This window comes from Nannobrachium achirus (assembly GCF_963921795.1).
Source record: "Nannobrachium achirus genome assembly, chromosome: 16".
Lineage (NCBI taxonomy): Eukaryota > Metazoa > Chordata > Actinopteri > Myctophiformes > Myctophidae > Nannobrachium > Nannobrachium achirus.
The window spans coordinates 7,518,505-7,535,404 of NC_137823.1; the positions used below are offsets into that span (position 1 = coordinate 7,518,505).

General features: G+C 43.0%; 1 protein-coding gene across 1 annotated transcript in view; it reads right to left on the reverse strand.

The window, feature by feature from the left end:
• Window positions 1-16,900, reverse strand: part of wdr91 (WD repeat domain 91) — a 39,907-nt gene that overhangs the window by 19,558 nt on the left and 3,449 nt on the right. Inside the window, exons 2-8 of the mRNA XM_080743951.1 lie at window positions 14,880-15,007; window positions 12,753-12,932; window positions 11,596-11,803; window positions 11,173-11,255; window positions 10,199-10,329; window positions 2,109-2,289; window positions 679-843 (exon numbers count right to left, since the gene is read on the reverse strand). Of these exons, the coding sequence (XP_080600077.1) occupies window positions 679-843; window positions 2,109-2,289; window positions 10,199-10,329; window positions 11,173-11,255; window positions 11,596-11,803; window positions 12,753-12,932; window positions 14,880-15,005 (1,074 nt within the window). The 5' untranslated portion in view covers window positions 15,006-15,007. The remainder of the gene's footprint in view (window positions 1-678; window positions 844-2,108; window positions 2,290-10,198; window positions 10,330-11,172; window positions 11,256-11,595; window positions 11,804-12,752; window positions 12,933-14,879; window positions 15,008-16,900) is intronic.

Genomic DNA, 16,900 nt, shown 5'->3' on the forward strand with positions numbered 1-16,900 from the left:
GGTCATGATTTGAGGATTTTTTTTTTAAAATGGACCAATCCTGTCAACTTTGGAAGGCAATGTTAGCCAATTAGGATGGAATATGAAATATCGGACAGATGCGTCTTGATCACATGACTGTAGAGATACTGTGTACTGAATTGCATGATAAAATCTATTATAGTAATATCCAAAAATATATTTTACATAAGTCGGCCTCCTGGTGGCGCTAAAAAGGGCAGATGTGAAAAATGCAGGGCAAAGGTTTTTCCTTGGCCTCTGGGAAGTGTGCATACAATGTTTTACACTGATCAGTGGAGTTATAGGTAAAAAACACGAATCGGCCTGTTATAGCGCCACCATGAGGCTGATTTGAAGATTTTAAAGTGGCATGTCTTCCTCTGCCTAGTGGGAATGTGCGTGCACAATTTCACAAAAATTGCATGCTGTGTTTGTGATTTGAGGCATTTTGGTCAAAACAGACCAATCCTGCAAACTTTGGAAGCCAATCTTAGCCAATCAGGATGGAATATGGAAAATCAGACAGATTAATGTCGATCAAGTGACTGTAGAGATACTGAACACTGATTTGTGATTTTTGGACAAAATGTTTTGCAAAAGATCGGCCTCATGGTGGCGCTAGAAGAGGAGAGACAGGGAGAGGAGAGGAGAGGAGAGGAGAGGAGAGGGCACTAGGACCTGGGAGGTGACAGGTTTGGAGAACAGTTCTTTGCGTTCCTTCTCATGCTCCTGAGTGGTTCGTTTCTGTCTGGTCTGAGTGGGCGGAGCCTGAGAGTCACTGGGAGCCGCCTGATTGGATGAAGGTTTCACCTCCTTCCCAGAGGGGCCGTCCTTGGTTTTAGCCTGGGGAAAAAAGGATGAAACTAACTGTAAGTATAATGGCTGTGATCATGATATGTCAACAAATAAAAACTAGACTAAAATATTAGGGAGGGACTAGCTCTGGTCCATAGCGTTAGTGGAGTTCTCCCTAACGCTATGTTCCTCTACCTCCGTATTCCTTGGCAAAACCGGAAAACACTGCCATCTGGTCCGAAAATAACCAAAACTGTTTCGCTACTCAGCAAACCAAAGGTATCAGTGGACAGTTGAAAGCTTACTCTACTTAGTGGACGCAGTCTGAGCCCCCCACCACACGCTTATATAATCCACCGGACGGAGACATGTTTTTACGAAACAGCGCTTCCAAAGTCGCAGAGCTGAATAACACCCAGCGAGACTAATGCTCTGTTAATGCGGTGAATTTCGGTCCTCTGACATGCGCGGCAGTAGTGAGTTGGCACAGTGATGGCGACGACAAATAGTAAAAAAAATATATAAGAAATGGAGTCTCCATCCGGTGGATTATTTTTTATTGTACCCAAGAAATGTATTTTAAGCGTGTGGTGGGGGGCCCAGACCGCATCCACTAAGTAGAGTAAGCTTTCAACTGTCCCCTGATACCTTTGGTTTAGTGAAGGGCGAAACAGTTTTTGTTATTTTCGGACCAGATGGCTGGGTTTTTCGGTTTTGCCAAGGAATACGGAGGAACATAGCGTTAGGGAGAACTCCACTAACGCTATGGACCAGAGCTAGGGAGGGACTAGTTAGTCCGGGGTATTTTTTGTGCTAATTAATCTAAAAGCGCCAAATTTTGCACAGATGTAGTCCAGGGCATGCTCTAATGATTTAGCTAGGGTGCCTGAGTCGGCGCCCTTCGGAGTCGCCACAGTGGCCAAATCAATTTGGGCTCCCATTGACTTTCTATACACTATACTACAGGAGGAAAAATAAATCTGCTTTAAGTAGGATGTGAGGGTCTATCTGGGGTTTTTCATGATTCTGAATCCATTACAAGCATTTGGTTAGCACAAAAGAAATGTTCCTTGGACTAAAAACGGCCCCCACAAAACTGTGAAAAGTGATGACTCATCACTAAACTATCGTTTTGTGGGGCCGTATTTAGCCCAACGAAAGTTTTTAACACGGCCTAAACTGACTAAGACTAAAGTGATTTATATTCTAAAGACTGTTTTATGTCTAAGACTACTCATCAAGGTGAACGGCCAACACCACATGTTCCATGTTCTTGCTCTCACCCGATTGGCCGTCGATGTCGTTGCTCTCACCTGATTGGCCGCGGCAGCAGGTTCCTTCCTGCCCACTGAGCTCTGATTGGGTGACAGTCCCACCTTGTTCCCTCCAGCAGGGGGCAGCGCCGTGCGCTTCCCCTGAGGCAGGAAGGTGGAGAAGAAGTTCCTGGAGGGAGTGGTGGACACACTGGAGCTCTTCTGATTGGATACCATGTCTCTATAAAATATATATCATTATTCTGATTGGATGAAATATATATCATTATTCTGATTGGATACCATGTCTCTATAAAATATTTATCATTATTCTGATTGGATACCATGTCTCTATAAAATATATATAATTATTCTGATTGGATACCATGTCTCTATACAATATATATCATTATTCTAATTGGATTACATGTCTCTATAAAATACAGTATATCGTCGTTGTCGGCTGGAAACCTTGTATGTCCAAAACCGTTTGTTTTGTATTTATAATTTTTAAAATGCTTTAAACTAGTGAAAACAGCCGATCTACAAGCACACAGTGTGCTTGTAGATCAGCTGTAGATTTTGTAGATTTTGTGCAACGGCCGATCTACAAGCACACTATGTGTGCTTGTAGATCAGCTGTTTTCACTACTTTTGTGCAACGGCCTTGTATGGTGAAGCAGGGCTCTATTTTGTGAAAAAAAAAGTACAAATTTGAAACTTGGAGATACGAGGTTTCTGCCCGACAGTGACGATATATTATTATTATTATTATTAGTGTGGTTGCAGTACACACTATTGTTCTAGTGCGGCAATAATTTTTTTGTGGATCAACTTTTAACCAATCAGGAAGCAGCAATCTCGGTGATATCACCATTATAGAGTATATAAGTCCATTAAGTTCAATTGATTGATTGATTGAAGACTTTATTAGAAGTTTGCATAGAAAAAATCACACCCAATGTGAAGTGAGCGGTGGTCGTGCTTGCATAACGTCTTCAGATTAGGATTTGAGTGTAGGATGTACAGGGTATGCTACACACACACACACGTTTTGCAATGGCAAAACGCTGAGGAAAAAGGCTACAGACATACGACATATGACATCACTAGACAAACATGATGCTACGTACACACATTTTACTATGGCAAAACGCTGAGGAAAAAGGCTACAGACACACGCACAGCCACGTATAGGAGCGGTTTACCACGGCTCAAAAGGTACAGTTCCCTGGTACAAGGTCAACTAAAAGGAGACCCTAGGAAAGCACTTGGCTTATTTACACAGGAAACCATTGAAGTATCTCATATAAACATGGGGGATTGGTGCTAGCTTGAGGATTGGTCAAGCTTCACATGACAATTTGGCTGATATATCCAGACAATAAATGTGCAACCACACACATCTTTCTAGTTATTATTACCTGCGCCAGCAGAGCGCGCAAGTACAGCGTATGTAGGTAAGGTAACTAGTAGGTATGTCGGTGTCTGTGTGTGTTTAAACCCGTAGCCCAATCAGGGACCAGCATTCCTGGCTACGTCATCATTAACAGCCAATGAGGGACCAGCATTCTTTTCTTTATGATGCCAGTGGTGAGCGCACCTCATGCCGTGCTCTTAGAGTTCTCAACGGGCCTGAAAATTAAGACCCGGCCCTAACTGGGCCCTAACTGGGCAGGCCCGAGGCCCTACCCGGCCCTACTAGTTGGCATACATTTTAGGCCCTGTCGGGTCGGGTATGGTCAGGTCTATTATAGTAATAGTAATAAAATAATAAAAACGAATATTTTCTTTTTTCATTGAGCCCTAGGCCCTACCCGGCCCGACTAATTAGCATACATTTTAGGCCCTACCCTAAATGTTGGTCGGGTTCGGGCAGAATTTGAGAACTCTACGTGCTCTGCTGGCGCACAAGTAGGCCGGCCATACATGGCCTACGTGTGCACAAGGCACAAGTTGGTACCTCCATATACATAGAAAGTTAGACGCCTCCTTCGGCTAGGGGGCTTATGCATTTAGCAACCCAGGGAATCTTCATCACTTCCGTGTTCATTGCTTCCGCGTGCGTCACACATAAGGAAGTTGCCAGGCCAATCAGAGGCAGGTGGGGGCGGGTCTTTAGGTACGCAGCCTGTGAGAGCAGCTGAGCCGCGCAACATCGGAACTGGCTCTGTTGAATTGAATTGTGGTCCTTGGATAAGTCCCCGGAAAAGTCGCGCTGTGATTGGCCAGTAGTCACTTTGACTGACAGCGTTCCCTTGTTTTTTGAGCGGTGGTAAACCGCTCCATAGAGTGGCTGTGCGTGTGTCTGTAGCCTTTTGCCATAGCAAAACGTGTGTGTGTGTAGCATAGCCTGTACATCCTAGACTCAAATCCTAGTCTGAAGACGTTATGCAAGCACGACCACCGCTCACTTCACACTAGGTGTGATTTTTTTCCAGGAAGTCCGGACTAGAACTTTTGCACATCGCTCCAATTAACTGCAGAGGCGACCGAGGCATCTAGCTCTTTATACCTGTGGGTACCTCGACAGAGTGCAACCCTTCAGCCAATCAGACATCACGATACCTTGATATTGTGATGTCATCCTTTTCACCCCAACTCGGATTGGCTCCCCATCAGAGTCAACGTCAACCACACTTGCAATTTCTAATTGCAACTTTCTAGTTAGCGTGGTTTCCCCACAGGGCCACACACTATTGTTATGGGCATTCTTACTGATGGTCTCATCCGTCTGGTCCAGACATAACAAATGCACTTTCTCTACTCACCAAAACAAATCGTGTTTTATGGAGGGGAAAGCCTACTTTCCTTAGTGGCAACACTCTGAGCCCCCACCTCACGTCTAAAATACACTTTATGGACAGAAAAGATGAGATTTCACCTGAAGGTGAAAATCTTGTCAGTGGACATTTCTATTGACAGGATCTGTAGAGGGCGCTGTGGAGTAGCTAAAACGTCCAGGTGAAATATAGAAGCAAATATTTGAGTTACAAATGATCGCTTTGAAAAAAATATATACCGGTATATATAATTGCACTTATACTGTATATACATTTTGGTATGTTGGTTTGTTTACGGTATATTCAAGTACAGTATATACATACATGTTGGTATGTTGGTTTGTTTACTGTTGGGTGAGAAAACAATGTTGCACATTAAGCAAATCATCTGGGGTGATAGCAATTATTTTTGTTATGGTTAATATAATCTGTTTTATCACTTCATATTGATGACTTACTGACCAAGGTCTGACACCAAGGCCTCGATCGAGGCCTTGTGAAAGTACACCCTCTCCTTGCAGTATCAACTGTCTGGAGCCTATCCCCAAATAAACAATGATATGTTTAATGTATGTATATATTAGGGATGTGGGAAAAAAAAAAAAAAAAAAAAAAGAAATCGACTCAAAAATGTACTCATGCTCACCGCGACTCAAAAAGTATAAGTCGAAAAATATTTTTTCCCCCAAAAATGTTTTAATCGCTTGTTCAAAAACTTTATAACCGTTAATGTTTTCCAAATGTGAGAGGACTGGTGTGTGTGTGTGTCTGTGTCGGAGACGAGTGCATGTCTGTGTTGTGCATGCATGCATCGCAGATTCGCATGCATGCGGCGCTAGTCAGGTCCTACTACTGCTGTTTGAGAAACACTGCTGGACTGGAATGATGCGCGCATCATAGCTGTGAGCACTGACTGGATGTGTTTTGTTTACCTCCTGCCTGTGCATGCATACTTGACACGAAAGCTTGCTTGTTAATGGCAGCGTCGCCGTCATGTGCGATGATTTTGTCAAGATTGACAATAAAACACAACACAAAATACACTACTCGTCGTTAATGCGGCCCGTGGACGCGGTCGGGGAGGGAGAGTGAGGCAGACCAAAGCTCCACATTTGATACACTAGCCTGGGGTGCCAGCCAGAGCGCTCCCACTGCGTTCCATGGACTTTGTCACTCCGCTTCTAGTCTCTAAAGAACAGACTCCATTCTAACGCAAGGAAGAGCAATTATTTATTATAATTATTATTAGGGCTTTGATGCAAGTTCTGATGGGTGCAGCAGCATAAGTTGTGTTGCTTAAAGTAATGCGCCGTTGTGATCTCCTCTCAGCTGCTCGATCGACGCGACGATTTTCGGCCTCGACCCGTCAATGCGCAAATAATGAGTTGATTAACATCCCTAGTATACTGTATGTATATATGACGTGTATATTTATATTTTATAACATCAAAACATCATTTGTCAGAGAGAGCACAAACTATTGAATTCCTGTACTGAACCTGTCTGATTCCTCTCTCGGCACAGTACATTCCAATATACACTCTGATCACTCTCGTGTGTCTTATTTCTTTGCGTCTCATATGGGAATAAGAAACAAGTTGTTATGGGGACCCCCAAAAAATCATCTGGAGACCCCCTAAAAAAATATCACGTGACCCACAGTTAGGTGATACTTGTGTAACCTTGACTTTAAATGCATTTTAAAAGGCAGTTTCATTTAAAGGTCCAAAGCAAAGAAAGGCAGACTTTCATTTTTTCCTGATGACGATTTTTAATAAACTTTTAGTAAAAGACAATTCATGATCATTAACATAATGAACATGTGTGATAAATACAATTCTGTTAAAACACGCTTTTTACAAAACACTCATATTCTATCGTTATCATAAATAAATAGATTATCTATGGGGAAAACAATGCATGCTTTGAATTGATATAATTCGTTGAAAACAAATGAATAATAATAACGGTTAATCTGCTCCAACAACCATTTAAATATTAAAACAAATAAAATATGATAAGACAAAACTTGGCATGCAAACTGTGGTTTTGGGGGAGTGAGGTTACAATAATAATAATAATAATAATAATAATGTATTTGCATGATAGTATGAAATGATTAAATGATATTGTGCTCAACTTTTAACTGACCTGATATTTACTCTTTATTTTCAGAATCTAAATACCACCGTAGGTCTCTAAAGCTTTGAATGGTTTAAAACATTTTGTAACTCTACCTTTCAGGTACCTGAGTGGTGGTGTTGTTGTTAGGCCAGGGGTTTTCAAAGTGGGTGACGGGGCACCCTGGGGTGCTGCGAGATCATTTGATAATATTTGGAATTTATTTGGACACTGAAACAAATATTATTTAATATAATTTTAAACTTGAAGTACAAAGTTATTTTCAGTCAGTTCTAACCAAAATGGCTATTATCACAATGTTTTCCTCGCAACATAATCACTAAAATATTGTCACTGTCGGGCAGAAACCTGGTATTTCCAAGTTTCAAATGTGAACGTCTTTTTGGTAAAGCAAAAAGCCCTCCTTCATTATACAAGACCGTCGCACTAAACTGGTGAAAACAGCCGATCTACAAGCACATGATGCGAGGCGTTGTGTACTTGTAGATCTGCTGTTTTCACTAGTTTAGTACATTTTATAGATGATAAATACAAAACAAACGGTTTTGGGCATACAAGGTTTCCACGCGACAACGATGATATGCTATACATATACGGTGCTGGGAGTGAAAATTATAATGCAGGGGTGCCTATAAATATATTTATGGGGTGCCCTGAGACAAAAAAGTTTGGGAACCGCTGGTATAGGCTATAGCAACATATTGTTGTTGTAATTTTTTGAATGAATATTTGTAATTTATCTAAGTTTTTTTTTTTTTTTTTTTTTTAGAAAATGGAAGTCAGGATTTAGAAGGCGTTTTTAGAAACTGCCTCAGTCCTATTGGTTTAAATATTACTGTTGGATTATAAAGCACTGAATGGTTTGAAATAATACTAGTAGTTTATAAACAAAGAAAATATGACTAAACCCGTAAAAACATCAAAGAATAAACCTAAGAATAAAAACATCATGAAATCTGCCCTTTAAAATGCATTCAAATTCAAAAGTTACACAGTATGGTGTTGGACTGGGGTGAATACAATAATTTAAAGACTTCTGTGTGGTTTTGTATTTTCCTACCGGTGAAGAGTTGTTGTTCGTGTAACGTACCGTACGGTCACGTTGAAAACATGGTGGTCCAACTAGCGTCACGGTAACAGAATATTCTTTCACCATCGTTGCATCATGTCTATTACAACACTGTTCTAAAAGATGAGGCGTCCACAACAGGGACATGCTGGGCCCCTGATTCAGCCCGGGAAAAATACTTGGAGAGGCCCTCATTGCGCGCTATAGAGAGAGAGATCTCTCTATAGCGCTGCTGCTACTCAAAGATTTGTCATTTCAGATCATGACAAGTGACAAGCCAGTGGGCCAATTACATGAGTTATATTTCGTCGTTGTCGGGTGGAAACCTTGTATGTCCAAAAACATTTGTTTTGTATTTATCATTTTAAAAATGATATAAACTAGTGAAAACAGTCGATCTACAAGGACACAACGCCTCACACCGCGAGGCGTTGTGTGCTTGTAGATCTGCTGTTTTCACTACTTTTGTGCGACGGCCTTGTATGATGAAGCAGGGCTTTGCTTTGCGAAAAAAAATACAAATTTGAAACTTGGAGATACAAGGTTTCTGCCCGACAGTGACCATTTACTTTTTTGGCCGCCCAGCCCCCAAAACGGAACGAAGGCCGACATTTTATTTTTAATTTTTTCCTAATGGCCGGCCTGGCCCGGCCGGGAATGAACCGGCCGTTCGGGAGTTGTCCCGCTTTTCCCAATGGCCAGCACGTCCCTGGACCACAACACCCTTCTAAAAGTCCTGAGAAATTCTACTTGGCATCAATCCAAAATGTCCACCAAGTATTGTCCAAAACAACCACCAAAAACTTTTCAGTCGACGCAGTTAAAGCTATAATATGTAACTTTTCCAATAAAACAAATCTTAAAATTGTCCTAACTATTAAATTCGCTAAAGTTTTAGAAGACCCACTCTGTGAATTTCAGCCCCTAAAGCGTCTTGCCGTCTTTTCAGGAAGTAGCTTGCCTCAGCAGCAGTGTTTACTCTGGTGTCGGAGTCTAGCCTGTTACTCCCCAACGCCTGGTCGCAGAGGCGAAAAACGGACGAAAAAAACAATACCGCCACTGACCAGTAGTTGAGCAACTTCCAGAGTATAGCTTTAACAGTGCATAGAAGACAAGATAAAATGTAAAGTTTTAAAGGAGAATAGTTTCAAGGTGTAGAAACAAAGTGAAGAGTTGAGAGGTGGGTACTGGGTAGTGGTGTTGTTAGTGTGGTTGCCTACAGGACAACCACACATTTATTATTATTATCATTATTATCATTATTTGACCTAGAGTAACCCCAAAACCCCAAAAGTCCATTGAGTTTAATGGACTGTTTCTGTAACCGTTCCAGGTTGGATGATATCATGGATTTGAGGATTGGTTCGCGTGACATCACAATATCTAATATATATATCATATAAATATATAATCTATAAATAGGCAACCACACTTTCTAGTTGTTGTTGTGGAGCAGTAGTTTAAACATTTAAAGGAGAGGTTTTGTTGTGGAGCAGTAGTCACAACATTAGGGAATTTAAGCCAGGACGGTTTTCAGGATGCCTCTGCCAGGTGGAAGTACAGCTGCTATGACGCAATCGCCGTAGCAGTCAGAACGGTTAAGCAAACAGCCGTCTGCGACGGGTTCCCACCCCTTTCACTGAACTCTTTGGTTCCCATGGTGACACGGCAGGCAGGTTTATCTACCGAGCACTAGCCTTCGGAAACCCAAGCTTTTATTTTGGCGATAGGAAGAAAGATAAAAGCCTGGGGTAACCTGCTGCAATTTCTGGCATAGGAAGTGGGAGGCGGGCCATGGCACAGATCGTGAACCAATAGGATCCACTGGCTGTTTTCAGCCGGTGAATCCGCCCCCCTCTAGACCAAAATCAGCCTGTGTTAGGGAAGGCTAACCGAGCACTGACCCTGATTTACCGGAGTGGACTGCCGTAGCCGTCCTTGCTTAAATTCCCTATTTGAAGGAGAGGCGTTGCATCCTCACAGCTCATAGAAGACATGTACAGTATAAATGTAGAGTTTTCTGTCAGCAGTTGAAAACTTAAAAGGAGAATAGCAAGAGGGTGAAGGTCCTGACAGACAGGTAAATCACGTTTAAAGGTGTTAGAAGGTCCTCACAGCTCAGTAAAACATATTTAAAGGTGTTAGAAGGTCCTCACAGCTCAGTGTCTCCCAGGCGGTCCATGTTCTGGACGTAGGCGGGCAGTTTGTGGTGGGGCGGGGCCTGTTCTCCGGAGCTCTCTGATTGGTCCTTCATCCCAGCGCCGGAAGAGCCCTGCAGCGCAAACACCTGGAACACATCAACGTTTAATTAACACTTCATTAATGAAACACAACATTTAATTAACACTTAATTCACTCTCTGCCATGTGACAAATGTGGTGGCAGCAAAGTATAGACGACCAAATATTATGTACTTGTTTGCCTTCCATGCAAACTCATTGAGAGTCTCGTCAGCGAGCTCTCACAATACGTGTGCTAATCTTAACTCAACTACAGCTGTCAATCTAACAGCCGAGATGACTCCTCTATGCTTAAACCTGTATTTCTGTAACTATTTGTATGGAGCCCTTATCTTTAGGACATATCCTTATAAGACCATGTTAGAATAGACCCTTATCTTTAGGACATATCCTTATAACAGTGTTTCTCAACCATTGTGCCTGGGGACCTTTGGTGTGCCCCTGAGACGGGTCAAGTGTGCACCTTGAAAGTTTGAAACTGCTTGAAAGCCAGTATTGTATTTATAATTTTAAAAATGATTTAAACTAGTGAAAACAGCCAATCTACAAGCACACAACGCCTCGCGGTGCGAGGCGTTGTGTGCTTGTAGATCTGCTGTTTTCGCTACTGTTGTGCGACAGCCTTGTATGATGAAGCAGAAATGTGCACATTTGAAACTAAACTTGGAGATACAAGGTTTCTTCCCGACAGTGACAATATTTACACCTCCGTATTATGTTGGTGTTCCCATGGATTCTTGGGACATGAAAAGTGTGCCCATGCAGAAAAAAGGTTGAGAAACACTGACATAGACACGTGGACAGGGTGCCGAACCAAACACAGTCTGGGCCATGCCTTTGGGCCTGGTGGAGACTAGAACTGGTTCTTACCAGTTATACCTGGTTCTTACCAGTTGTCTGAGCTGTTCGTTCTCTTCAGTCAGGCTGATGCTTCTCTGCAGCTCAGCGTCAAAACTCAGCAGAGCAGGCTGGGGTGAGGAGCAGTTAAGACTTATAATTTATAATAATAATAATAATATAAACTTATGAGGTGATCAGCAGTAGAGTTCTCAAATTTTGCCCTTACCCGACCCGACATTAGGGTGGGGTAGGGCCTACAATGTATGCCAATTAGTCGGGCCGGGTAGGAACTCGGGCTCAATGAAAAAAGAAAATATATTTTTGTATTATTTTTACTGTGATATAGTTCTCAAATTCTTCCCAAACCTGACCACCCGACCCGACCGACATTTTCGGCCACGTGAGTCTATGCATGCACTGGACCAGCACAGACGGGACGTTTAAATACAGACAGGAAGTAGAATAAAGGATATGCATGCACTGGAAGAGCACGGACAGGAAGTTGCTCAGGGACACCAGGAAGGTGTCGGCCCACTGGCGGGAGAAGTACGGCGCGAAGATGGGGTGCTGTTCGGGGGATGGGATGAACGGCAGGGAGAACCAATCGCGCCACTCCGTCTGGCCGTGAAGCTCCGCCCCCTGCTTCTGGAAGAACTCCTGGGTTATATCCAGCCTTCCTTTCTGATAGACAGACACACAGACAGACAGACAGAGAGACCTGGTTACCCTCTAAACAGATGCCGCTGCGGAGCGAAACAACTACATATCCCATGATGCAACTCGGCCGCCAGCACCAGGAAGCCATGTAATCTCCATAAGCTCCGGTTCTATGCTGATGCAAAGAAACGGCTTTATCTTGGAATCTACTTCCAAAACGCAGAAAACGCAGAGATCCGCCTAAACTGTAAACTGTAACCGGTCTTTTTCATCGCGAAACTGGGCTGTGACGGCCGGCCGCGGTTAGGATTTTAGTTTCGCAACGAAAGTAAACAAACTGACGTCCATTTTAAAATCGTTAATTTCCACAACATGGACATGCAAGTGGCTTTCGGGGCTCTTCAAAATAAAACGTAAGAGAATGACGGCACTCTAGAGACAGAGAGACAGACAGACAGAGAGAGAGATGCTTTTCATTGATGAATTACAATTCAACATTGTTGCTTGGTGCATTGAATGATTGCTCTCTCCCACAATAATAATTAAAACAACAACACATATTATATAGCGAGTCTGTAGTTCTAAGTGCAACAGGGAGTTTATTCCACAGTTTGGAGGCCAGGAGGGAGAAGAGTCTAGGACGAGTGGATTTTTTTCTCTCTCAACTAAGGGGTCCTTGGCCTGAAAACGTTGAAGACCCCTGCACTAACCTGTATAGTATTAAATACATAGTATCTATATAGAGACTGTATACTAACCTGTATAGTATTAACTACATAGTATCTATTAGAGACTGTATACTAACCTGTATAGTATTAACTACATAGTACCTATATACTAACCTGTATAGTATTAACTACATAGTATCTATTAGAGACTGTATACTAACCTGTATAGTATTAACTACATAGTACCTATATACTAACCTGTATAGTATTAACTACATAGTATCTATTAGAGACTGTATACTAACCTGTATAGTATTAACTACATAGTATCGATAGAGACTGGTCCTCAGTTTGTTGACAGTGTTAGAGTAAACATCTTCCAGATGGCTGAACAGTCTCCGTTCCAGATAGAACCAGTATTCACGCAGCCCGGCCAGGTCAAAAGTCTCCACGAGGTGGAGCAGCTGCTGCACCATCTTGTCCACCTGGATGGACGGACGGACAGACAGACAGACAGACAGACAGACAGACAGACAGACAGACAGACAGACAGACAGACAGGGTCATTAAATTAGGAATGTTACGATAGCATTTTTTTCCTTACCAATATAACATCCGATACCAAAATCTGCTTATCAACCGATACCAGTCCACCGACCAGAAGTCAAGGTGACGTTAGTCTACTTGACACATGCTATGCTTTGACTGTTCAGAGCTAGCTGCTTGCTACGTTCTTTCTTAACGCGTCTCGTCGGTCAGACAGTCACAGAGTAGCTAACTAAAGACTGTCGGTCAGACAGTCACAGAGTAGCTAACTAAAGACTGTTGCGTCTTCAAGACTCCCCACACCAACGTGCTCTTGTACCTTTGGGCCACTACTGCTACTGGGTTGCCCGACCGGGCAAGTGCACATTTTGAGTAACATAATAATGAGATCTGTGCCTACTTGAACGGGGCTAGTGTTCCGTCTCTCTCTCTCTCGCCTCCCTCTCTCGCCTCCCTCCCTCCCTCCCTCCCACGCACGCACGCACGCACGCACGCACGCACGCACGCACGCACGCACGCACGCACGCACACGCACACGCACACGCACACGCACACACACACACACACACACACCGAACGTGCAGCCAGTGGCTACGTGAGCTCAGTCGAAAACAGCTAATCTACAAGGCGTACAAACTCACATTATGCTAAAGCATGGCCAGATTAATGCACGCGCTTTACGTTTGCGTTCTGTGCTAAGATAAACACATCTCTGACTCAGATCGTCCAGCGTTGCCAGGGGGCAAGTGGCCAAGACCTGAGGGCAAGTAGAATATGAACTGTACTTGCCCAACGGGCAAGTGCCTCTGAGACCTTAGTGTCAACCCCTGCCTAAATTAAATTACAGTTTACTTTAATTATTAAAGTAAACTGTCATTTAATTATTTTTCCTCTTTGATCTCAGTGTAATTAAATTAAATTAAAGGACAACTCAGACTAAATAACATCTAGGCTCATTTTCTTGATTGATCCCAAATGACTGTCCATGGGGTTTATTAGGCAGAAATGCCCCTGTTGTCCAGTTTCCCCAGCAGAACCCAGCAGCTCTCCTAGCATAGAGTGGAGCCCATAAGCTCATGGCTTTTACAATATTTGTTGTGGACGTGTGGTCAAAAGTGCTTTCATTTTTCATGAACGTGTTACCAGTTGTTGTCATTACAAACACATCTATGCCATCGTTGTCCCACACAAGCAATCACACTCTGCTAAACAGATGTTGTGCTTATGCGTTTTGCCATGTCCCAGAAAAGATGCCCTGCGATTGGCCAGTACAGTCACTTTGATTGGCACAAACTCACCCTGAAAACTTTGTCTTTGTCCACTTTAATCTCAGTGTAATTAAATTAAATTAAATTAACTCTCAAATACCTGGAACGCGCCCGAGTCGCGTTAGATTTTAACCACTTTAACCATTATTGTATGCTTTAACTTTAGAAAAATAGCAGATATACAAGCTCACAGCGCGGCACCGAGTGCCGCGCTGCGAGCTTGTAGATCTGCTATTTTTGAAAAATTGTAAAATGTGTGCTAGTCTTTGAATATCTTTGACCCGATCTTTAACCCGACTTCTAAATCCTTCCTCTAAATCAGTGGTTCTCAAACTTTTTCAAGTCAAGGACCCCCAAAATTACAGGTATTTGGCCACGGACCCCCATCTCAAAATATGTTGTTCCAGGGACCCCCCAGAAGCTAATATTTGAGTTACAAATGTTTGCTTTTAAATAGATATATTCAAAGACTTGCAAAGAAAAATCATGATTTTTCAAAAATAGCAGATCTACAAGCTCGCAGCGCGGCACTCGGTGCCGCGCTGTGAGCTTGTATATCTGCTATTTTTCAATAGTTAAAGCAGTCAATAATCCTAGGTCTAAATGGGTTAAACTCACCCTGAAACCTTTATCTTTGTCCACTTTGATCTCGCTGTCCAGGTGTCTCAGAGTGGAGGTGAAGCCTCGGTACAGAAGGTATTCACGAACATTCTCATCTGTTCTCTCTACCGAAGAACCCATCATACCTGGAGAGGAGAGGAGAGGAGAGGAGAGGAGAGGAGAGGGGTTGACAAGCTGGAGATCATGAATTCCTTTAGCCAGAAGCACTTGGCACCTGCCCACAGAGCCAACACTACTAGTAACTGGTATACTGTGTGTGTGTGTGTGTGTGTGTGTGTGTGTGTGTGTGTGTTTGTGACACAGTTGGGCCATTAACTAACAGCTGGTGTGTCCTTGAGTGTGAAATTTTTCACCTACGACCTTCGAGGCTGAATTGAGATCAGTGTATCAGTTTGTTGCAGTATACAGTATTTAGCTGCCAAATTTACCACTTTGAAACTGGCATCCCCATTTTGGGCATGTCGTTATAAGCTAAACGTCCAAAACTTTCCAAAACATCTACAGGCTCTCATAACGCATCACACGGCCATTCTCACTAAGCATGCGGTATGTCAAAGTATAAAGTGGTTAAACAGTGTCTCTCTGTCTCTCTCTCTCTCTCTCTCTGTCTCTGCTGTTGGGGTTCGCCAGGTTTGCCGGTGTTTTCCAGCATGTTTGGGAAGAAGATGCCCTCGGCTCCGTCGAACTTCGAGCACCGGGTGCACAGGCTTCGACGCGCGGGAGCAGAAGTTCACCGGGCTGCCGCAGCAATGGCAGAGCCTCCTGGTGGATGGTGGACCCGTCGCCCATTGTGGACCCGTCGCCCATGAAGGTAGAGCGAGTGTGTGTGTGTGTGTGTGTGTGTGTGTGTGTGTGTGTGTGTGTGTGTGTGTGTGTGTGTGTGTGTGTGTGTGTGTGTGTCAGGGCTCCAGACTAACTTTTTTCACCTACGTCCCGGGACCGTCCCAAAATACAAATTGAACCGTCCCCAAATGAATGTAATCCGTCCCACCATTATTGCAGGTCTATTAGTATTACTATTATAATAATATTTATTACCGGTATTATTGTTATGGTTGTTATTATATTGTTGTTGTTGCTGGTGAAATTGGCTTGATAATCCTTTCTATTTTTATACTGTCATTTGTGGCTTATAAAAATCTTACCTCAGCCAGTTTGCTGGTGTGATTGTCATATACGGTAAACTAAAGAACCAATCATGCACGACTGTTGGAGGAATTACGGTTAAACTGGGTTTGTACTTTGTCCGTACGAACGTGTTGCGCGTTAATCTACAAGCCTACAACTAGACGCATCCTCGGGGCTTTGAGGGCTTTTAGATCGTCTATATGCTCACCGCACAACACCGTCGCACTGAAAGAAGTATAACCAGTGCCATTCTTGATCGAGTGGAGACGCGTGCAGGCTGCTTTTTGGGTCCGTTGTGCTTCACAGCAAGCGGTTCAGATGAACTGTAGCCGAAATGTTGTTATTTATTATGAGCGGACTGGTTGTTTTTGAGAGTTAAATAAGAGACGATTACTGGAGAAAATAAACCACCACACAGCACGGGAACTCTGTTAAATGAATGCCAGCTTGCACGGCTGGTTGTGATGAAGTTGATTAGACGAACATAAGTAACGTCTTGTATTTGGGAATATAGGCTATAGGTTTATAGAGATGACAAAAGTTAAACAAACCGTTGATTTAATTACAATGTGTCCTACTCCTATATTCAAACAACTGCTCGTGCTGCTCACTAAACGTAGGCTATGTGTCTGTGCTTGGTGCGTTGACATCGCGTTCCGTTTTACATTTTCATTAATAATCACAATCCAAATCATATAACGTTACTCTTTATGTGGCGAAGCAGGGGGCGCCGGGTGGGGATGCTAAGATTTATCTCTCAGCCACAGCTTGTAGATCGGCTATTTTCTACTAGTTGTAACCCAGATTGACAGACTGTTCTCTGCCTCATTCTGCTGGTTAATCTCTTCAAATAGCGCAGCATTTTAGCAACTAAGTTCTACCTGAAAAGG